Here is a 23994-nt window from a genome sequence, read left to right on the forward strand (position 1 = left end):
CCCGGCCCCGGACAAAGCGGATGAAAATGGATGGATGGATGGATGGTTCATAAATTTCCTGCATCAGTAAATAAAACTAAGCATTTAAAGATACAACTTATAAACATACAAATGAAATCTTTTCTTTTCCTGCTCTTTTATGACCTGTTTGTCAGCGGAGCCTTGTGTAATTAGCTCTCAGCTTGATGCCATCACTGTTCAAAACGGCATCACTTAATGAATATATGTTAATATATAGTAAAGAATAATTTGTTAATATTTTGTATATTTACAGAAGGTGGGTTTCCTAGGCAATTCATGATTTCTTTTACTTCATCTTGGAAATACTTAGACAGTCTCTGAGCTCTTATTTTGAAAGCTGCTGACCAGTTATCACATGGATAGACATTCATACTGAGGTTTCCTAAACTAACTCCATCATCTTAGACTGCAACTGCTGGTGAAATTCTACCATGAAGTTTTTTTATAGCTAAATCCAACCAGGACCTAAAACTGTTTCCGAGTTGTTTCGTGCTCTGTGCAGAAACAGGGACCAGGAGTCCCGCCGTAAACTGCTGAACAATTTGTTTTTCCTTTGACGAAGTCGGGACTCGTGGCGGTTCCGACCCGAACACACATAACTTTAATTTAAAAAAATAAAATAAAAATCCGTGCATCTGGATTTTGGCGATTACAGGCAGATACTGACCTCTGCTGGACCAGTTCTGCTCAGTCAACTGCTCGAAATAATACAATCTTTTGTTTTTTCACAATAACATTTTCCTGTACCAACAATAGCCTTTTGTATGTCTTTGATTCACTTTTTGTTGTGATAGTTGAATTTCAACAGTGTGGGATAAATAAAGTTATATTAACAGGTGTAGAGGTGAAAAATTAAAATGTCACCAAATATATTAAATCTGACCTTTATTCATTTGTTAGGTTTACTGCATAAAACAAACTAAAGACTCTTGTGAAACTGTATGAAGATAATGACACTTTAAAGGCTTTTGGCTTGGAATAAACCTGCCTGGCCTTTCTCTGTGCATAGAGCAGATGACCATGTTATTACCTGTATTAAAAAATGCTGGAAACTGCACATTGAAAGCAGTCAGCTTTCAGAGAACTCACAGAGCTCAGATGTTATTCTCATAAACAGTAACTTGGGCATATAATAGACCCAAGTGAACATAAAGTATTGTAACCTTGTATACAGTAACAATATATGTATCATTTTAAACAATTACAATGTTTTGAGGTAAAAAAAAAAAAAAAAAAAAAAAGCCATAACAAGTCTTTGTCCTTAATAAGTCACAAAATCTCAATGAGGTTTTTCATTTTTAAGACCAGATGTGCGTCGCTTCTTTAGTTGAGGCCAGCTCATTTTCATGTAAAAGTCTTTTTTTTCCTGTGGTCCATCCTCTCTTCCTCAGTAGTAATAGCTTCCAAAAACTGCTACCACACAGAACAAGCTGTCCTGTGGAAGGACAATCAGAGTGCTTTTTAGAAAGCGGACTCGAGTGATGAAATTGTGACTGAGCAGAGCACTTACATTCATGAAAACATCCTCTGCATAGCTGTCTGTGTCAGCATCCCAAAAACACCTGGAAGACATCCTGGGGAGAAAAAAACACACAAACAGAGACCAAGCAAAGAAAATCTTAAAGTTTGAACTACTTAAAAAAAAAAAACTACGTTGAAAAAATGTAAAATAATGGTTGTGTCTTCTTGAGACGGTCCTACCGTTTGCTTTTACTGATACTTCAAATTTTTAGTAACTTTGAATCACTACAGTTTTACCTTAATCAGGTGTTTGCTGATACTGATGATGTAAATATGAAGAGCAGATCTTTGATAACAACCTAAATGATCCGGTCTCCGTTCTCTGGTACAACATATGACATGTCTAAAAAATACACTGAGCCCTGAGCCCTAACCGTAATCCCTGTGTCAAAGTCAGTTTCTGAAAGTCAAGAGCAAGACTAATGTTTCCAGTACCAAATGAAGACTTACTTGACTCCCTGCCCTCGTTGTTCTCCAATGACCACCTGCACAACAAGCTTATATTTGTCAAATCCTGAATCTGTTCACAAAGAGAATAGGATAGTATTTTATATGTACATCCAAAAGAAAAAAAATACTGTGTAATATGAATATTAGTCAATATTTTTTACTAATCAAATTTGTTTTAAATGGGAAATAATTCATTAACATTGTGGGGCCAGGAATTTATGGTGTTATACATTTATTGCTCCAACAGGCTGTTGTGAAGATCCACAATCCTTTTAGTCTTGTCACTGCTGCATTTCCACTGCTGAAACTTTCAGAAATGTTTGCATTCAAACCATTGTGGTACTGGAGCCCTGAATAAGTCAACACGCATCAAAAAGCTAACACCGATAGATCCCCAACACCACTGGCTAAAAATACAGCCCCCAACCATGACAGAGCCTCCACCGTGTCTTATAGATGTGTACACACTCACTGTTGTGTCTCTGTTCTGACTGTCCTCTGTCTATACATACTGATGGCTTGAACCAAAAATTTCAAATTTGGATTCATTACTCATTAAGACATGTTGATTTTCAGTCCAGATCTTGTGTAATTTGGCGTAATTTCAGCCTTTTCTCTCTTTTTCCTTTCTTAAAGAATGGCTTCCTGACAATCACCATTCAGTGAGACCATTTCTGATGAACCTTCAGTGAAGAGCAGATGGATCAGCAGAAGGGGCAGTTCCATCTCTCAGGTCCTGTGTCAGGTCTCTGCAGGATTTTTTTTCCAACTTCTTAAGGAAAAAACCTTATTTACCTAAGGATGTCTTAATGACTTTCAGATACAGTTCATCTGCTGTACATAGTTTTTTAAGCCTGGCACGTCTTCTTTTATCTTCCACTTTGTCAGTTTCCCCAATATAATGCTAGCACACTGGACACTATCCTAAGATATTCTTGATTTTGACAAAATAACTTGTTGGGAATCACCATGTTGGCTCAAAAAATATTTTATGACTGTCAAATTATATGTTCATTTTTCTTATATTCAACTAAAGTAATGGGAACAATCATGTGTTTTTGTGACAGGCTGCTTGTAACAAAGTGCCTAAAGACACAATTTAAAACGAGTTCTTTGGCAAGTTTTCTGTTATAAGTAGACACAAACACTGGTTCATCCCCTGAATGGTTTATAGATCAGTGCTAAGTAGTTAACTAGTAGTTAAGTTAAAAATTACGAAAATGATGCAAATGGTCAGGTAAAAAGGACTGGACTGAAATGAGAGAATAAGTTGGCCATGGCATTCAGAAAGCCTGGAGAACTATTGCTCAGGACCAGTTTTTAAAAATGTAAAAAAGTTTGGCTCCTAAGAAGAAAAATATGAAGAAATGCGGGATGACTCAAGATTTCTGCACAGTACTGAACCTGGAAATCATGACACATATTGGCCTGAGATGTAGTGGTAGCTGCATGAAAAAAGTTACATGCAGCAGATTAAAATGCCTCATCTTTATAGGTCTGAGTACCACAGTGGAAATGCAGAAAACAGCCGTTTGAAGGAACCTTTCAGTTACTTGGAAAAAAGTGCCTATGACACCTGGGTACCTCTACGTGAAACACAAGTTTACTGTTATTTAAACAGATACACAGATGGTTGCCACATCCTATAATTAAAGTGGTCATTATAAGCTGCGGCTAAAATTTTTAGAAATAATTGAATGTTCTGTCCTTTTGACAGCACATGAGAGCGACAATGCTTCACTCACTCTTTACTTTGTCCTTCACAGAGTCTGCCAGTGAACGGGTCAGCTCTGGGACTTCCTCTGGATTGTACTGCACCCCAGACAGTCGCTCCCTCACAATTTCACGAATACACTCCTTCACAACAGCTGGCCTGAACCTGCAAGATTTACAGGAAAACAACAAGACAGCAAATGAACCTTCCAACGAGCACAATGAGCCTCTGATACACAAATATCTTAATAATGGCAACATGCATGCTAATAAACGTCATGTGAACAATACATTCTATATTCAATAGGCTATAAGTTTTTTTTCATTTGCATTTTAAACTTATTTACCTATGGCACTGTATATTGTAACTACATGCCTAAAGTAATCACATTTGAATGCCCTGGTACATCTGCATTGTACAGGAAAAATAGGTAAAGTTCCTGCAGATAAATCTGCATGAACGCTGTAACAGACTAAACTTCGGTTAAAAATTCAAGTTTGCACACGTAACCACATTATTTTGATTGACGATTGGTAGTATTTATACTACTAAATTAAGTTTGACGGTAGATGTCATTTATTCAAGGCTGGAACAACTGCGCAGCTAAAAGTAGACCGCGAATCAGCTAGCTAAAATGCTAAATTCTAGTTTTCTTTACTTGTGTGGGAAAAAAGCCGTTTAACCACATGAATCAACTCACTTCTGCTGATGATTGGGTCGTATGTGGTAAGTATCGGACTCCCCCATGGTATATGAGTACTCAAACTACAGTATCGAGCAAATAAATGTGAAGAGCGTCTTTAAGAAGCTAGCCAAATGCTACCCGTAACCATGGCGACGTTTTCCCTTGTTTCCTGTTTCAAAATAAGAGTACCGCTTAGCTAACCGGTTCGTTTTTCTTCCGTGTGTACATTAAAGTTGATCAAAAAAGCACGAAAATCACAGATAATGGCGCTACTGGACACTCTTCACAGTTTTTAACACTCGATTGCAGTTTCGATTTAACTCCGCTCTTCTCGGTGACTAGCTGAAAGATCAACAGCAGTAGAAGCTGTAGTAGGCCTCAAACCGGTTGTCAGTGACACTGCCCCCTGGTGATCGTAAACAGCTACAACATGTGGACAGCTGTCTGCAAGCCTTCCTTCATCATCTTGTAAACCTAAACACATAAACCTTCTACTACTTATGAAATCGTTTCTGTTTCCACCTAATGCATTTATACTCTGTCCCCATTAGTGATGTTTTACTGCCTTTACTCATACATGATTCACACTGTCTTAAAATGATGTTTTTTAATATATGTAATAATTTCAACTGCTGGGCTACTCATGGTATCTGCGTGACTTCTGAATGCAGCTGGTTCTAAGGCCTTTTAGCTGCAGCCTGATCAAATCATGCTTCCCATTGCTCAAAGCCCCTGAAGAAACAGACCCAAAACTGATAAGATGTGAGTAAATTTGTCTTTAAAGAACAACTTCCAGCTCTGGCAATATACAGATGCAGACACATTTTCAACAGCGATTTCAAAAGTTTTAATTCATTTTTAATTTATGCTTGCTAAATAGTGTCATTATATGTGCAAAATCTGCATCTTTTTGCAATTTTTATTCTTACTTTAAACCACAGAGGTTGTTAGCAAAGAGGCACAAAGATGCACTTGTTTCATTTCAGTTGCTCGTTATATAGAACACTTCAGACCAACAGGGGACAAAGAAAAATATAAATCTTAATAATAATAATAATATACAGTTGTATATGATCTTTCATGTCATTTAGCTTACTTCATTAAACAGAAGACAAATAAATAAATAAACTGCTATCCACCTCAACAACAATGCATTCAACAGAAGAAACAATATCATAAATTCCCAAATTCTTATTGCAACATCACCACTATGTTTTTTTTTATTTTATTTACAAATCATTTTGACATAGTGACTCCTGTAAACATTATGCTACATTTACTGATAGTAGACAATTTTGACTTATGTGCATTTTGTTTGTAAACAGTAAGTTTTCACATGTCTAATCACAAATGGACTTCATGTTTTGCTTGTGCAGAATTTGTGAATTGTATACCCTTCAGCTTTGAAGTAATGACTGAGCACTAACATTACCATTATTTGAGGCAAACAGCATAATTAAAGCCCCCGAATCAGATATTGATAATATAAGTAAATAGATTTAAAACTACAGATTGTTTGTACACACTCCTTTTATGCACCCCTCACAGTGTTCAGGCTCATGGGGACTTTTGACTTCATAGAGTCTGAAAGGTCGGTAGCTTTCCTCAAGGTTTTCATGGTAGCACTTTTGTTTTATTTTCTCCACCAGTTTTTCCATGAGGGTGTTTATGTTCTCAGATTCCACGCTGGGATTCTCCATTGGAGCATTTGGGCACTTCTTGCAGTTCTGACGTAAGGGCCTCACTTTGACAGTGCCCTGCCCATTTCTCAGGCACATGTGGAAGAGCACTTTCACCTTGTTGGAAGGCCACTTTCTTCGACACATGGAACATTTGAAACTTGAAATTAAAAAAGAGAAAGAGAATGTCTGTTTCAGTAGAAGTCAAAATTACTTTTAAAAAATTCAGAATTTTTCATTTAACCACACAAACTTGCACTAAACTCATGATTTGTGTAAAAGCTGATAGCTGCCCTATGTGTTGCACTCAGAATCACATCTGTAAGTAGTAGAGATGTTGGGTGGAATCAAATGCATTTACAAGGGCAGTGGGAGGAGATATAACTGAGCTTCTCATGCTTAACTGTGTCCCTTCTGATGGATGAATGTGTGATTCATATGATGTTTATGTTTAAATTTGTTTAAAAAAATTACTATCGAGCTATGAAAGTTGAATATATTTCAAAGGGAAGAAGCTTGTGCTTTTTATGTTTACTCAGCTTTTTTGTTTTATTTAGAGAATACTCAGTGGAAACTTGTGGATGGATAGGTGAATATGACCATAGTATATTCATTACAGTGTTACAGTGATGTGCCACCACAGTAATACAATACATGTCATAAAAGAAAGAGGAAAATCTAATAAATATATCTTTAGATGTAACTGAGCAGACCAAATTATTAGCTTTTTGGCTAATTAATAGTGTAATAATGACATTTGAAAAGTGAAGAACAAGAACATAAAAGGAAAACAAACCATCTGATGTTACTTATTCCAGTTTACACAATACCAGACAGAGCTAGAATCGCTAGAATAGCTCTTAAAGGCAAGTATTGGTAGACTAAAATCTGTATTTTTAGGTAAAGTTGTATTTATACCACTTCCAATTATTTTCCATCATTCAAACTCTGGAATTGTACCAAACAAAGAATGAACAAATATTCCTTAATAACTAAAATGTATTGATGTTGTACTTTTATCACGCACATTGCGTAATGTTATTAATGTAACACAAATATACAATAGTGTAAATATTAACACTCATGCAAATACTCAATGCAAACCTGCTGCAGTAATTAACAGTTGTTCAGCATACTGACCTTGCACTTGTGTTCCTGATGTACTCCTTCCAGTCCAAGTTTGGCTTATTAGGCTCAATATTTTCATCATATTGTAATTCCCAGGAGTCTCCTTGCTTAAGATCTTCTGCTTTAATCTGAAAGATTTGTGTCCATTCTGGTGACATCTTTTCAATTAAATCGGCTGAAGAAGAAAGAAACCCCTAACAGCTGATCTGTACTGTAAACAAGGAACTCGTGAGAATGACTCCTCAAGCTGCGAACTTTAAATAAGGCTGTACCAGCTGAGAGGAAACCGAAAGCTACCAGTGCAAAGCAGGCTTCCTTAAGTTTCAGTTATGGTTTATACAATGAACATCAGAATATTAGATGGCGAATCATTAGATTGTAAGTGAAATGAAACTGAAATGTTTTGTAGCAACACTGGAACCTGCTGGTTTATGCTGGTTTATGGTTTAGCCTTTGTGCACACATTTGTTGTCAGTCACTACTTTGAGTGAAATATTCTCACTCTGGAAAAAATAAATAAATAAATAAAGTGGTGAACATGTAAAATTAACATCTTTTTTGCTCTTATGTTACCAGAAAAAGCAAATAAATAAATGAATGTTATATATTCTTATTCTACATTATTATAATTAATGACTCCATATTGTAGAGTTTCACACATTTGCTTAACAAGCAAAAGATTACCTGCTTGAACATGCGCACAGACATATGCAGAGCTACCTGCTACCAGGGAGAAGCTACAAAAAGAAAAACAAAATCAGTAGAGTGCAGGTATAGTGCTGAGTTGAGTTATAAGCACGATGATAAGAATCACGTGTTCACTAATGTTTTTTATCAGCTCTTTTTCCCACTAATGTTCACTAATGTCTTTTTTTTATACACAGTGAAAACATTTTGCACATTTTCGTCACACCGACTAAGTGCAAAAAGTATAGCAATACAGAAAAGCCTTCTGAGTCTACCTGGGCAAAGAGGAGCATGGAGAGCAACCAGAAGGTGTCAGTGTTGCTTAACAAGAAACGCTTTCAGTATCGATTGTACAAAACTGTAACTGAAACTTAAGATAGCGTGTTTTACAGTTGTAAGTTTTGTCTTCCCCACAAACTCTTCTGGCAGAGCCACAGTCAAAGTTCGCAGCTTGAGGAGGATGACTCATTCTCACCAGCTGTTTGTTTACTGCACACATCAGCTGTTAGAGTTATCCTTCTTCTTCAGCTACCAGCGACCACTTTAACCTAAAAGATGCTGCCACCTGAATGGATACGTATCTTTCGTATTAAAGCACAGAGTCTTAAACGAGGAGACTCTTGGTATTTAGAGTATGATGAAAACATTGAGCCTGACAACCTAGACATGGGCTGGAAGCAGTACATCAGGAACACAGGTGCAAGGTCAGTGTGGTTTGTATATTCAGTATGGTATATTTCATAGGTTAATATATAAAAAATATAGTTGCATTATGCCAATTACTGTACATGAAGATTGCAACATTAAAGATGAGGGAATAAATGTAGTTGCTAAGGAGGCTTAGTTCATTAAAAGTAAAAAGAATATTCCAGAGTTTCAATGATGGGAGCATATTTTTTAGACTAGCAACACTAGAACTGAAGATGTAAGATGGAGCTGACATCATTTGTTTCCTTTCACTTCCTTGCGTGGGTGCCATCTCGTTAAAAAACAATTCGATGCAAGTTTAAACTCGTATTAAAAATAATCATATAATCACTCTAGACTCTTCTAGTAAAGTAACACATGCTCTTTTTCATTTCCAAGGTTTAAATGTTCCATGTGCAGAAGAGAATGGCCTTCCAACAAGGTGAAGGTGCTCTTCCACATGCGCCTGAAAAACGGGCAGGGCACTGTCAAGGTGAGGCCCTTACGCCAGAACTGCAAGATGTGCTCCGAAGCTCCAATGGAGAATCCCAGCGTGGAATCTGACAATGTGCACATCCTCATGGAGAATCTGGTGGAGAAAATAAAACAAAAGTGCTACCATAAAAACCCTGGTGGACGGAAGCGGTATTTCAGAAGCTTTGACGTTGACAGCCCGCATGAGCCCACACATTGTGAGGGGTGCATCAAAGGCGTGTGCACAAAATGAGCTGCTTTTAAAGTCAGCCTGTTTCTGTTCGATCATAACTTTGCCTTCTTTCATTCTGTTTTATTGTATTTCTTCTTTCTGTAATAAGCAGATGCACATTGTTGTATTTATCTTTTATTTGTGCTTGGTAGCAGACAGCTTTAGCTAATATATTGCTTTCTTTGTTAAAAACGTTAATTAGCACAAAAGCTCTCATACATTTACTGTTACAAATGAATTAAATAAGTCAAGATTTAAATATGACATGAAGGTCTACAGGAGTCACTTTTCACATTTAAATTCGTATTTTCTGATTTTGTAAATAAATAATACATATTTTTGAAAAAAAAACTAGGCATGACATTATTGTTCAAGAGAGGTGGGCAACATCTTCTTTTTTAATTTGATTTAGAGCCACACACACAGCTTACACATGAAGCATGGTACATACCATGAATTTTGGTAAATATAATACATTGTTTTACAATGAGCCTGGGTAATTTTTTCAAAGAGAAAAAAACACCATTCTTCAAGAAAAAATATGCAAAGATATTATTGGATTGGTATTTTAAGAACAAACATGTGCATGTTCATAAATATTAATAAGTACACTTTCTCTTATGTTACTTTTTTAATTGTAAAAAAAAAAGGAAGGGGGTGAACACGTGCTGTTGTCTCAGACGATATTGTTTTCTTACAAAAATTTAAAAAAATGAAAATCTTCTGGAAATGTATTTTATTTCTCCATTTTTTTCAAACTCGTCAGTGCAAGAGGAGACTTTAGTGCGTCATGTTTACTGATCCTGCAACTGTAGTTAAACTGCCTTTATGAAGTGTTTGTAGTGCAGACAAAGATAATACAAAGAATAAATAAAAATCTGCCTTTAAATTATAACTTACTGTTTTTCATGATTTAGAAAAAGATATTCAAACATCAGTGCAAGCCCCCTAAATCTTATAACTGGTTATGTCATCCTTTGGCAGCATGAACTGCAATCAAGCATCTGTGGTAACTGCAGATGCGTTTTTAACGTCACTGTGGAGGAATTCTGGCCCACTGTTCTTTGCACAATTGTTGAAAAAAGGAAAAGGTTATCTGATAGGAGGTTTTGCATGAAAGCAAAGTCAACCTGTTTGTCACACAGCAACACCTCTTCATTTGCCTGTGATCAGCAGGTGTGGCACTGACATTGCTGTGGTCAGTCCTCAACATTTTTCGAGTCACACACTGAGGTACAGTACATTAACTGTGGTTTATCTGCATGTTGTCTGAAAACACCTACAGGCAAAGCACTTGCCCTGCCTTTAGTTTTGCCTGCTCCACAACTTTTCCATGGGTTTGTCCACATCACGTTTTGTTTAGTGACATTATGTATATCTTGGCCATGAAGGCTGACTTAGACTTGCGAGAGTTAGTTTCCCAGATAAGTAGAGACACACTTTAGGACTGTAGGCGCTGACTAATAGGGCTGACAGCAAATGAATGTGTCCATTTTTGAGAAGATTATTATTCACTAGTATATCAAAGAACAGTTTCTAAAGCAGCTGGAATACAACAATTTCACTTTCAAAATGGTAAGGTATACCTGCATTGTGTTTATGTTATGTTATTCCTTAGGATCAATAAAGCACCACCAATTCAATACATCCTCTGTTACTTTATTTAAACATTTCATCATTTAACCATCAGACCTTTTGATTGTACTTGCTTTTATTCAAGGGTCTCCTGTCATCAATCAAGTCTACCCTGATTATTTCCCTCAGTATCTTCATGCCAGGTAAGAATTTTCTGAACCATACTATGAGTATTTGAGTTTCATTTTCAACAACAAGTCAGCATCAGTTTCAAAAAGAAAAAGTCTAGAAGAAAGTTTTTGGTGTCTACTGAACAATGTTTGTGTAACATAGTAAAAGAACTTCAGGATTAGTGAAATTATCTTGTACTGAGTTATAAATTGGAAATTCAAATCAATATAGAATTCATTAAATTCCAAATGATTTCTACAAAGTACAAAATAAACACAGATTTTTTTTTCTTGTTAAAATCTCATTGCAAGCCAAACATTGCAACATAATTACACTCAATATTATTTCATTGTCTCATCAGCTTTTTGCAGTAATTACACCATTAGCTGCTCTGAGCCAACCCAACCTGCCCTGCTGGAGGCTCTGTCTCCGGTCTTTGACTTGAATGACATACGGCCTGTGAGGAACATGTCAACATGCACCAATGTCACTATTTTCTTCACTCTGTATGGGATTCTAGGGGTGGTATGTTCACCGATCAGAACATCACATCACATAAAATGTAACAAGTGTGTATACAGACTGCACTCTAAAACTCTTTAAGTAAAGGCAAAATACTTAGAGAAATGGATAAACCATATCCACATTGCTCAAATGATTCTCTTTCCATAGCAACACCAATGTTTTTTAATCCCTTGGCATATACTGGGTTGTCTTTCAGGATGAAAAGGCACAACTCTTGACCGCTTACATTTGGCTACAGTGTGTGAGTACTGCAATGATCCGGCTACGTTTGTTCTTCTGTGATACAGGAATAATCATATTTTTTAAAACATCATGATTACGTGTAGCATGCGTGATCTATCCATTGTCATGAGTTTTGTTCTTTTAGTTGTGGATAAATGAATTTGTCAGCTGGGACCCAGTTCAGTGTGGTACAGACATGATGGCTCTTCCATCAAGCCAACTTTGGATTCCCGATATTGTAATCAATGAATTGTAAGTGATATATTACCAAGCCTGTGCCTCTCAAAGCATACACATATTATAATCTATGGAACCAAAACAAGTCTTTTCCTTATATTTTCCTAATAATAAATACATTTTGTATTTGTCTTTGTTAATGTTTGGCCATCTTACAGCAATATTTATTACATGTAACTGTGCAGTTGCCATGTTTTTTATAGGTCCATAATTGTCTAACTACTAGACACTGTAATTCTTACCAAATGTTCAAATAGGTGCCATGTTTGTTATTCACGCCATCATTTTTCTAATTGTTCTTACAGTATGGAGGAAAACAAGGCACCGCCTGTTCCCTATCTGTACCTGTACAGTAATGGTCAAGTGAATCTCGCTATACCTGTCAGAGTTGTTAGTTCCTGTAACCTCAATATCTACACCTTCCCCTTCGACATACAAAACTGCATTTATACCTTCAACTCCTACTTGCACTATGGTCAGAAAATATTTTATACATATACATTACATGTGGACAATTAGTGAGCTCACCTTTAGCTCAGTATTTTCCTCTTTGCTTTTCCACAGCATCGGATATAAAGATTTATCTTGGAAGATCTGCAGAACTAATAACACAGATCTCCCAGAGTGTGATGGCCACCATGGGTGAATGGGAGCTGCTGGAAATCACCGCCAATAAAGTCAATCATGATGGAGAGAATGAGAATCTTTATTATGATGAGCTTGAATTTCAAGTAGGTGGATTGCAGTGCCAATAAACTGCTGTAATTAGGCAGAAAGGAGCACATACTTGGGCTTGTTCACATACCTCGTATTAATGTGTCCATAATGCCTGTTTTGTAAATCCAACACAGCTAAAATCACGATTTGCTTACATACACGATCCACTTGGTCACGATAAGAAGATTTCACAGCACAAACATACCTGACCAAGTTTTCCCTTATTGTACAGATCAGATTGAAGCGCCGGGCCACTATGTATGTGGTCAACCTCCTCCTCCCCAGCTGCTTTCTCATCACAGTCGACCTCTTCAGCTTCCTGCTGCCACCACAGAGTGTGGACAGGTCCGCCTTCAAGATGACCCTCATCCTCGGCTACACTGTCTTCCTGCTCATCATGAATGACCTGCTGCCGGTCACCGGAAACACCATACCCCTCATAAGTTAGTGACACTCAACAAAATGTCTACGGTGATTTCTTGAAACTGTTTGTAGTTATGTTTTTTAATTATTAACTTATCCTATACTAAAATATATATATATATATATATATAATATGAAAGGTACTGGTTAAAGAAAGTTAAGGGAACCCTTACATCCCATATCAGACCTCGATCTTATAGAGTCAAGTTGAAAATCTGTACTCACATACATACTGTAATGCAGTATTAGCATTGTATACTTATATACTTGTTATAGATACACATACATAACATGTGTGAAATAGTCAAATCAATATTATTATGTCCAAATTTGTAAATAATGTTCACTTTTTTTTAAACTATATTTACATGTGCATTTAAAGAACAGCTTTTAAGATAAAAATATATAGATTAGTGACTTAGACTGTGACATTGTAAACTTGTATTGTTTCTGGGTTCCTTTGTCTCTCTGTAGACGTGTTCTTTTCTCTCTGCCTGGCTCTGATGGTGGCCAGTCTGCTGGAAACAATCCTCATCACCAACCTGCTGTGTGGGTCTGCTGACTTCTCTCCTGTCCCTCACTGGATGCGAGTCCTTGTTCTGCAATTTCTGGGTGTTATTGTTTGTATGCCACGAATGAATAAGAAGCCAAGAGTTTCAGGTATGTCAAACATAAGTAGCGAGTTTAGAAATCTAAGGTTACAAGATTAGGTGACTATGAATATTTCTTCTTGACTTTGCTTAGAAATAGACCTTAAGACCAGGACTGCTGTGGCAGCAATTGAAACTTATGTGGGGCTTCAAGAGCCAAAGGGGCAATCAGCGGAGGACCTGGCTGTGTATGAACTCAAGAAACTGGGCAAGGACCTCCAGGCCATTCGCCTGAAGGTTGATCAGGAGCTAAAGGACAGCCAAAGCTCAGAGGAGTGGATGCAGGTGGGTTTCATCATAGACCGCCTGCTGTTTGGCCTCTACATTCTCTTCATCTCGGTCAGCTTTATCACCATCATCATTATCTGGGTGAACTCGTACAATAAGTAGACAACTGCCATGTGTTTTAAAGCTCTCCATTTGTGCTAGTGGGTTGAATGTTAGTGCATTTTGACCAAAATTTTGTCATTTTTGTAGATGGTGTGAAAAACTACCTTCTTAGAGCACATTTATGCAGTATGTATAGTATAGTTATACTGTATTTTGCATTATTGTTTCATACTGGACTTTAAATTAGCTCTGCTGCATTTATAATCATTCATCTTTACCCTTCTGTGTTGTACTGTACAATTTTTAAATGGAGGAAACCACTGTATACAAAATAAAACGTCTGTAAAATTTAATTCAATTTGTGAGTGACATTCATTTCGAAACGCACAATCATATCCCTGTGTAGATTATATAAATGGTATCATATAGTATAATGGTTTCCTTCTAAGTACTTCAGACTACAAGCTGCACTTGAATCATACATTTAACCCTCTTTAGACTGTGGGAGGAAGCCAGAGCACCAAACCTATCGAGTCACACAACATAAAAACTTCCCACAGACAGGTCCCAAAGCAATCACGTTCAAACAGGGAATTTAGCTTTGAGACGTTATGCCAATCATGGCATCATCTTCTGCTTTCCATTTGATATTTAAAACTTCCAGTTTCAGCACTGTAGTTTTTGTTTAACACAAAGGTAGGCTATATGGGATATTCTTTATTACTATTATTATTTATGTTTTATTGCTTTTCTTATTTATACAGCATGTACAACAATACAACTTAATTACAGTGGGGGGGGGGGGACAAAATAAAACAAAAAAACAAACAGACCAGAAAATACAATGAGATTATACAAAATCGGGCCTCCCATTTTGTACATACACCGTAATAAAATGGGAATGGTTGGTGATATTAAAGTCCTGTTTGTGGCACATTAGTATATGTGAGGGGGAAAACTCCTCAAGATGGGTGGTGACCATGGTGGCCATTTAGAAGTCGGCCATCTTGGATACAACTTTTGTTTTTCAATAGAAAGAGGGCCATGTGACACATCAAACTTATTGGTAATGTCACAAGAAAAACAATGGTGTGCTTGGTTTCAACGTAACTTTATTCTTTCATGAGTTATTTACAAGTTTCTCTTTGTTCACAGCCATTGACATGTCAAAGAGGTTAACACGTGAGGAGCGGATCGAAATTGTGTTGATATCTGGTGAACGCAGTTTTTCTTGTGACATTACCAATACGTTTGATGTGTCACATGGCCCTCTTCCTATTGAAAAAACAAAAGTTGTATCCAAGATGGCCGACTTCTAAATGGCCACCATGGTCACCACCCATCTTGAGGAGTTTTCCCCCTCACATATACTAATGTGCCACAAACAGGACTTTAATATCACCAACCATTCCCATTTTATTACGGTGTATCCATATAAATGGCCCACCCTGTATATCACATCAATCCACTCATTTATAGTAGGAGTGTCCTCTTTAAGCCAACGGCGGGTTATGGCCTTTTTGGAAGCTACCAACAGCACATTGAACAAATATTTAACCGGTTTGCATAGATTAAGACTCTCTAAGTTTCCTAGGTACAATACTGCAAAATGAAATTGTATTTTCTTTTGGAAGATTGTTTCCAGGACATTATGTATTTCCTTCAAAAATGGAGCCACACGAGGACATTCCCAAAAAATGTGGAAATGATTTGCTGCTGCATGTCCACACTGCCTCCAGCATGTTGTGTTATGAGAATAATTGGATTTTTGAGCCGGGGTATTAAAATAACGAATTACATTCTTCCAACTGAATTCCCTCCACGAGGGGGAGATTGTTACCGACCACTGCTGCCAACAGATCCCATCCCATTCCTCTCCTGTTAGGGATATATTACCCTCTGTTTCCCATGCTTTAACATATCTTGTATCATGACCCCTTAGATTGGTCAGTGAACAATATAATTTGGAAATAATTTTTTGATAGGGTGCATTTCTATATGCATTCTTGAATATATAAATAATTTCTTCATTCCCAGTCGATAACTGGGGATGTTTTAGCTTTTTATTCAGGAAGTCCCTCAGTTGCAAATATCTAAAAAAAATCTTGATTTTGCAACCTAAACTTATTCTTAAGATCCTGGAAACTCATCACTTTTCCATCTTTCAACAAGGTAATGTATGTGATGAGACCTTTATTAGCCCATGTTTTAAATGTCAAGTCGGTCTCTGGGTCATATGTAAACCAACTAAGGAATCCGGCCCTCTGGTTTAATTTATACTTTTTAAGTACTCTTTTCCATGTCTTTATTGAGCTTACTATCCAAGGGTTGCCCGGGAATCATAACTCTGAGGGATCTCCTATCAGTGCCCCGACAGGGAAGTTACCTCCCAAGGAAAGTTCCACTTCCTTCCATCTTGAACAGTATCCAGGTTTACACCAGCCCACCAGATTTCTTATTTGTGTTGCCCTATGATAGTCATATAGGCAAGGGAGGCCTAGTCCTCCTTTATCTTTGGGAAGCTGAAGTGTTTTAAACTTAACTCTTGGGTCCTATTCCATTCTGCAAAGTATCTGTCAGGGTTTTCTATAGAAATTGTAATATCTACCATGATATCTTTTTTAAGTGGGGAGTAGTTGATTTCTTCCAAACTGGTTATATCCATTGATTGATTAGTTAATGCCCAAATATTTGATCATTTTTTTGTCCCAGCCTAGTTTGTATTTGCTGAGCAAATTGGGGGGGGTTGTAAAAGCTACTAAGAACTTGTGTTTTTTGTATATTCAGTTTCTATCCCGAGTAGGACCCATACTCCTTTAACACTGACATGAGCTCCATAAATGATTCAGTAGGTTTTTATATGTAAACCAAAACATCATCTGCAAACAAGGCCAATTTCTGTTCACTTCCAGCAATATTAATCCCTTTTATTTTATCATTCTGCCTAATGCTTTGAGCCAACGGCTCTATAAAAATGGCAAATCAGAGTGGACTCAGTGGGCATCCTTATCTTGTGGACCTTTCAAGCTTGAAAGCATCTGAAAGTTCACCTTTGATCTTTATTTTTGCAGTTGGACTATTATACAAAGCACTCAATATTGTAATGATCGACCCATTAAACCCAAATTTACGCATTACTTGGAATAAAATTTCCCATCTCACAGAGTCAAAAGCTTTTTCAGCATCTAGACTCAATAATATAGCTGGTATTTTATTTAAATTAATATGTCTAATAATTTGCAGAGTTCTCTTAACACTATCATGGGTTTGGCGCGACCTAACAAATCCAGTTTGATCTAGATTTATTATCCTTGGGATGATACCTTCAAGTCTATGTGCTATGATTGACGTAAACAATTTGTAATCTACATTTAATACACTTATTGGCCTGTAGTTGGAACATTCTAATTTGTCTTTACCATCTTTAGGTATAATAGAGATTGTGGCTTGTTTCCATGTGGAGGGTGCTTCTCCCTTTGTAAGGACACAATTAAATGTTTTAAGTAAGACCGGTGTCAAAGGTTCCCTTAATTTCTTGTACCACTCCGCAGTAAAACCATCTGTACCCGGAGATTTGTTTGCCTTGAGTTTACCAATTGCCAAGTGAAGTTCTTCCCTTGTAATTTGCTTCACTAACGATTTTTCTTTTATTGTAAGTTTAGGGAGGTGTAGCATGTCAAGCAAACTCTCCATTTGATCGTCATCGTTTGTGGGTGGTTATAAATATAATTTTTCATAGTATCTCTTAAAGCAATCCTTAATTTCCTCTATACCCTGCATTTCCATTTTGGTTTTTTTTTTTCTTTCAAATCAAATCACTTTTATTGTCACATCACATGTGCAGGTACATTGGTACAGCACATGTGAGTGAAATTCTTGTGTGCGAGCTTCACAAGCAACAGAGTTGTGCAAAATACAATAATGTAAACAAGCAAAATACAAGAATGGCTACATCTGAAACTAATAAATATATGTACAATATATAATAGTGTATGCATTTCTGGATGTGTATACTAAATATTTTCCTACGTGTGTGTGTGTGTGTGTGTGTGTGTGTGTGTGTGTGTGTGTGTGTGTGTGTGTGTGTGTATACACATTTTTACAAATTAAATAGTAAAAAAATAAAATAAAATAATAATAATAATAATAATAATAATAATAATAAAATATATAAAATATACAGAGTTGAATATGTGCAAAACAAGTGGCATTTATATACAGTGTGGAGTGCATAATGTTGAAGTTCCAGTAGTGAAGCTGAGGTGTCTATGACGTGTTCAGCAGTCTGATGGCCTGGTGGAAGAAGCTGTCTCTCAGTCTGCTGGTACGGGACCGGATGCTGCAGAACCTCCTTCCTGATGGAAGCAGTCTGAACAGTTTATGGCTGGGGTGACTGGAGTCCTTGATGATCCTCCCCGCTTTCCTCAGGCAGCGCTTCCTGTAGATGTCTTGGAGGGAGGGAAGCTCACCTCCAATTATCCGTTCAGAGCACCGCACTACTCGCTGGAGAGCTTTGCAGTTGTAGGCGGTGCTGTTGCCATACCAGGTGGTGATGCATCCAGTGAGGATGCTCTCAATGGCACAGTGATAGAAGGTCCTGAGGATGCGGGGGCTCATGCCGAATCTTTTCAGTCTCCTGAGAAAGAAGAGGCGCTGCTGCGCCTTCTTCACTGTTTTGTTTGTGTGTACTGACCACGTAAGATCCTCAGCCAGGTGTACGCCAAGGAACCGGAAGCTGCTCACTCTCTCCACAGCAGCGCCGTTGATGGTGATGGGGGTGTGTACTTCTCTGCACCTCCGGAAGTCCACTATCAACTCCTTTGTCTTTGCGACGTTGAGGGTGAGATGGTTGTCTTGACACCAGTGGGTCAGGGCGCTGACCTCCTCCCTGTAAGCTGTCTCATCACCGTTGGTGATAAGACCCACCACTGTAGTGTCGTCCGCAAACTTCACAATGATGTTGGAGTTGTTAGTGGCTGTGCAGTCGTAGGTGTAGAGTGAGTACAGGTTTCCAGATCCCTTATCGTGTATATTGTTCTGTCTGCTTGTTGTTTCCTTAATCTATATGCCAATTGTTTCATATATTTAGCTCCCCCCTCATAATATCTTTGTTTCGTTTGGACGTCTTGGGTGTATATCTCATCAATTAGATTTCTCTTCTTTGCCATTTCTAATTTTGTCTTAGTATCAATAGTATTTTTGTGTGTGGCCTCTAATTGTAATAGTTCCGACTGCAGCTTCTGGAATCTTGCAACTTTGGATTTTTTAATATTAGAGGTTATAGTAATAACTTTTCCTCTCATCACTGCTTTGCACGCATCCCACAAAACTCATCTTTATCATTGAATTCCAGGTATTCAGCAATGTCTTCTGTCAAATGTTCACATGTCCGTTCATTCAGTATACTAGAATTTAATTTCCAGTTGGTTATTTTTCTCCTTTGAGTAGGGTTTAAAGATAAATATAGAGGGCAGTGGTCGGAAACGTCCATTGACCTGATATGGCACTCATGTATTCTGTTCATGTCAGTACCAAAAGTGAGGAAGTAGCCAATTCTCGAATAGGTTGCATGTGGATGTGAATAGTAAGTATAGTTCCTTGCTGTTGAGTTAAGGTTCCTCCAAGTATCCACCAATCCCATCTCCTCTATCAGAAGGTTTAGTTTTCTAGTTAGTTTTTGTGATAGAGATATTCTCATCCCCGCTGCGTCCAGATGTGGTTTTAATGTAATATTAAGGTCTCCTCCACAGACAAGTAGTCCCTGTGCCTCTGTCACTACTTTCTCGAATACTTGCCTATAGAAATCAAATGTGGAACCTGGAGGAATATAAACATTATAGAACATGATCAATTCCCCATCCAATTTGCCCTGTACCAGGATAAATCTGCCTTCTCTATCCCTAATTGTAGCAAAAAGTTCATAAATAACCCTACCTGATATTAAAATAACCACCCCTCTTGTATGTCTTAAACCATTTGAAGAGTAATAAGCATGCTTGAAACCTTGTCTCTTAAGTTTCTCGTGCTCAAGGCCCACCAAATGAGTCTCTTGTAGAAATGCCACATCAATGTCCTCTCTTTTCAGTTTACTAAGAATTTTTCCCTGCTTTGCCGGGCTTTGGAGCCCATTTACAGTAAGTGAGAGTACCTTTAACGTTGGACTTTATTATAACCAGATAGAGCCATGAATGTGCATTCCAAATGTCACTGAGGTAAAACGTTGCGCCCCCACTGTTAACACAAAACTAAGATAGGTACAAAAAAACAATAGAGCCCATATGGAGTCCTCCAATTACTCAGGATCGTTCAACCCCTTTAGGTCCCTGTTGGGGAGAGGAGAGTAAGGACCCACCATACGGTGGGAGCTCTCCCTAGTGTTGTGGCGACTGTCCAGCAGGTACATCCCACTTACACTAGATGAATCCAACATATATGGCAACTTATAAATCTGATCAACTGAACTATCAACGCACCAACTTGAACAGCAATGAAACCAAATGGTGCATATTCCCTTCTTATATAGTCTGTTTGCTTGTGAGTTTAGCTCTTATCCTCCTTGTCATTCATATTTAATAGTCTCTTCTATATTCCCGCAGTTTGCATCGGACTTGAGTTTCCATTCATGGCCCTCTGTCCCTCTCCGTATCCACTCCATGCCATGAAAATGCGTTACGTACTCTCTCTTCAGTGCTGGGTCCCGGGTTCCAACTCAATGCCCCGTGCTCTCAGCTCCTTCACTGTGTCCTCGTAAGTCCGTGGGTCGGTGCTCCAGTGGATGCAAATCCGCTTGAAGGGCGTTTGGAACCGAATGTTCCTCTCTTTTAGTGCCTTTTTTATTCCCGTGTAGGATTTGCGTTTCTCCATGACTTCAAAGGCATAGTCGTGGTCAAAAAGAAATCTGCTTGTTTCCCAGAAACACTTTTTTCTTCCAGGCAAGCCTAAGTCCCTCTGCCCTAAGTCCTTCTATGTCCCTTTGCCTCCGCAATGGCCTTACCCTGTGACTGCTGTGTAGCCACACATTCGAGTAGCTTTTGGTTTAGTTCCTGTTTAAACGCTGCCAACTCATCGGCCAGCTTATTGCCAGTGTCCTCCGTGAGTCCCAGCAATGATTCTTGGACTTTATCTTTAAAGCTGCCAAGCTCCTTGGACACTTTTGCGATCTCCCGGAGGATGATGCTATCTCCTCCTAACTCAGGCAACGCTGACTCGTGGCTAGGTAGCAAGCAGCCGCCATCTTCCTTGTCGTGTGGTTCCATTCTTTTTTGGATCTTTGCCTCCTCAGTCTTTGATTGGTTAGTGTTTTTCTGTCCTCTTTTAGATTTTCCCTTTTTCATCCCTTTTTGAAAGGGCTGACGTTATTACTTTCAAGTCTGGAGGCCGCAATTTAGTTCAGTTGGAACAGAGCTCAGTGACTATGCGTCCATTGTGCTGCCACGCATCACCCGGAAGTCCCAGCCTCCGGCTATATAGGATATTCACTCCAAGTATGGTGAACTGTGAGTATAGTCTTAAGACATTCAAGCACACTCTAAACACTTTCCCCCAGTATTTTAAAAAAATATATTTTTACAAATATTAGGAGTTTCAGTGTTTAGTAAATTAAATGACAAAGGCGATATTGATATGATGCTTCAGGACAGGTCACTTTTTTTTTTTAACATGTACTGATGTAGCATTTATAGATCATGTAGTTCATGCCGATATTTATCATGAGGTTTGATTATGAATAAATACTTATCTTGCTAGACAACATCTGTAAATCTGACTGAGTGTAAAAGTTGTTGAAAATTTCATTGAAATACTGGATGTCTATGAGGTATCATATCATCCAAGCAGAGAACTGTGTGAAATTTTACACATCTGTCCACTCAGTAGCTCTGAAGCTAAACTAAAAACTAAATAATCAGGAGCACAATGAATTCTTGGTGGCTTTTACTTTGTGGAGTAAGAAATCAAACTATCATCAATCAAAAAAACAAAACAGATATTGCAACAAATATAAGAATCTGATATGTTGATATGATCCCAATTTGTATTTTATAATGTTGCAAGTTCTCCATCACAGTTAGGAAGACAGTCATTAAATGTATATGGAAAAGTAATAGGCTTAATATTATGTTTTATAGCTTGTAGCCATGCTACTGCAGTATAGGTATAATAGTGTTATAGTTAAATTAATTACTAGAATATAATTTAGTCTGTTAACACTTTTCTGCTCACTGATAAACAAACAAAGTAACGCTTAGGCTGGGAATCTTGTTGTGGTGCATTATGATCACATATCGAAAATTTCCACAGTTGGACTAAAAATCCGACCTGATACAAAGTATCTTGATACATAACTCATAAAGGAGAAAAGAAAATTACATTTTAAATTCAACAGAGAATTTGACGTAGTAGTGACGCAGAAACACAGAAAGTGATTATAATCAAAGCAAGTATAGCCAAGATGACATGAGGAATTTTGTTTTATTAGTAGTAGTAGTAGTAGTATCATCTCAGGTTATTTCTTTGTTCTCATCGAATGGGTGAATTTTAATTTATTTAAAAAAAAAAAAAACATGTTACATAAAATAATAAAAGCTTGTTTGGCAGACTAACACCTGCTTGTCACAGGTTTCTCTGATTTGCCTGTGATGGGCATGTGTGACACTGATGCTACTGTGGTCAGTCCTCAGCATTTTCAAGTCACACACTGAGGTACCTTACATTACCTGTGGTTTATCTGTGCTTTGTATGAACACACCTACAAGCAAAGCAGCTGTCCTGCCTTCTGCTCCGCATCATTTGCCCAATGTTTGTCCACATCACGCTTTGTTTAGTGACAGTATGTATATCTTCGCAGTTTAGTCTTGCAAGAGTAAGTTTCCCAGATAACCAGCAGACACACCTTTGCTCTGCTGCTGCTGACTAATACAGCTGTCAACAATTTTTTTTTTTTAAATGTGGCAATTATTTAAGGAGATGATTATTCTGTAGTATACCAAATAAAACAGTTTCCATTCAAAAAACAGCTGGAATACAACACTTTCACTCGCAACATTATGGTAAGGAATTTTTTCTCGTTACATTGTCACAAGTGTTACTGCTGAAGTTAAATACTAATAATAGTGCATATCTGTTACTTGAATCCAAAATGTTATTACCATTTTTTATCCATAAATCCTCCTGATTGCGATTACAGGAGCTTCTTCCGTCACTCAGGCCAACCATGATTTTGATCTTCAAGACAGGTATGTGTTTTGTTAAGCACAATGAAAGTGTTTGAGTTTCAGTTTTAACAACAGTGTGTTCAGTAGTTAATCAATTACGTTAAATATAGTAAAAGTATGAGCATTAAATCTGGAGAGAGACAATTGAATTGACAACTACTGAATTCACTTCAGCCAAATCCCATTGCAAGCCAAACACTACAACGTAATTACACTCAGATTCATGATTTTGTTGCCTCATCAGCTCTTTGCAGTGCTTACATGGTGAACTGCTCTGCACCAGACAAACCTGCCCTGCTGGAGTGTCTGTCTCCAGTCTTTGAAGTAAGTGACATATGGTCTGTGGAGAAAATGACAAATTCCACCGATGTCAGCACTTTCTTCGCTCTGTGTGAGATACTAGGAGCGGTATGTCACCTGTCACATGAGCTTATTTACAATGTCATTAGTGCTTCCCAACAGTGTGTATGCATATTTTATATTTTGGTATCTATTGTATCTGAAACTCTTGAGTTGAAGGACTGTCACAAACTAGTTCAAACTTCTTCAAAGAGAGGCTTTCTGTGTTTTCTGTGGTAGAGACCTTTTGTTCTGGTCTTCCAGGATGAAAAGGCTGAACTTCTCCTCACTTATTATTGCACTATGTACTGCAAT

The 23994-nt window shown here is 37.7% G+C and overlaps 4 protein-coding genes across 4 annotated transcripts; 2 read left to right on the forward strand and 2 right to left on the reverse strand.

Moving 5' to 3' along the window:
• Positions 1-891: 891 nt before the first annotated feature.
• dynlt2b (dynein light chain Tctex-type 2B) lies at positions 892-4777 on the reverse strand. The gene is made up of 5 exons (XM_086263284.1): positions 4407-4777; positions 3738-3871; positions 1993-2062; positions 1532-1595; positions 892-1456 (listed from the first exon to the last, which is right to left on the reverse strand). Exons 1-5 carry the CDS (start codon positions 4451-4453, stop codon positions 1409-1411), a joined length of 363 nt encoding a protein of 120 aa, XP_086119410.1. The 5' UTR covers positions 4454-4777; the 3' UTR covers positions 892-1408.
• A 386-nt stretch (positions 4778-5163) lies between these two features.
• On the reverse strand, positions 5164-7440 carry LOC147313604 (receptor-transporting protein 3-like). Its single transcript, XM_086264627.1, has 2 exons — positions 7211-7440; positions 5164-6230 (listed from the first exon to the last, which is right to left on the reverse strand). The coding sequence occupies exons 1-2, from the start codon at positions 7354-7356 to the stop codon at positions 5897-5899; spliced, it is 480 nt and encodes a 159-aa protein (XP_086120753.1). The 5' UTR covers positions 7357-7440; the 3' UTR covers positions 5164-5896.
• An 885-nt stretch (positions 7441-8325) lies between these two features.
• Positions 8326-10133, forward strand: LOC147313605 (receptor-transporting protein 2-like). The gene is made up of 2 exons (XM_086264629.1): positions 8326-8589; positions 8972-10133. Exons 1-2 carry the CDS (start codon positions 8441-8443, stop codon positions 9297-9299), a joined length of 477 nt encoding a protein of 158 aa, XP_086120755.1. The 5' UTR covers positions 8326-8440; the 3' UTR covers positions 9300-10133.
• A 183-nt stretch (positions 10134-10316) lies between these two features.
• On the forward strand, positions 10317-14424 carry LOC147313606 (5-hydroxytryptamine receptor 3C-like). The gene is made up of 10 exons (XM_086264628.1): positions 10317-10853; positions 10999-11056; positions 11386-11549; positions 11746-11790; positions 11917-12023; positions 12314-12483; positions 12573-12739; positions 12958-13168; positions 13623-13808; positions 13893-14424. Exons 1-10 carry the CDS (start codon positions 10851-10853, stop codon positions 14186-14188), a joined length of 1407 nt encoding a protein of 468 aa, XP_086120754.1. The 5' UTR covers positions 10317-10850; the 3' UTR covers positions 14189-14424.
• Positions 14425-23994: the final 9570 nt, after the last annotated feature.

The sequence above is a fragment of the Aulonocara sp. 'chitande type north' Nkhata Bay genome, linkage group LG15, assembly GCF_057382095.1.
Source record: "Aulonocara sp. 'chitande type north' Nkhata Bay isolate Kocher_YH1m ecotype deep benthic linkage group LG15, A_spYH_male_GT1.1, whole genome shotgun sequence".
Classification (NCBI taxonomy): Eukaryota; Metazoa; Chordata; class Actinopteri; order Cichliformes; family Cichlidae; genus Aulonocara; species Aulonocara sp. 'chitande type north' Nkhata Bay.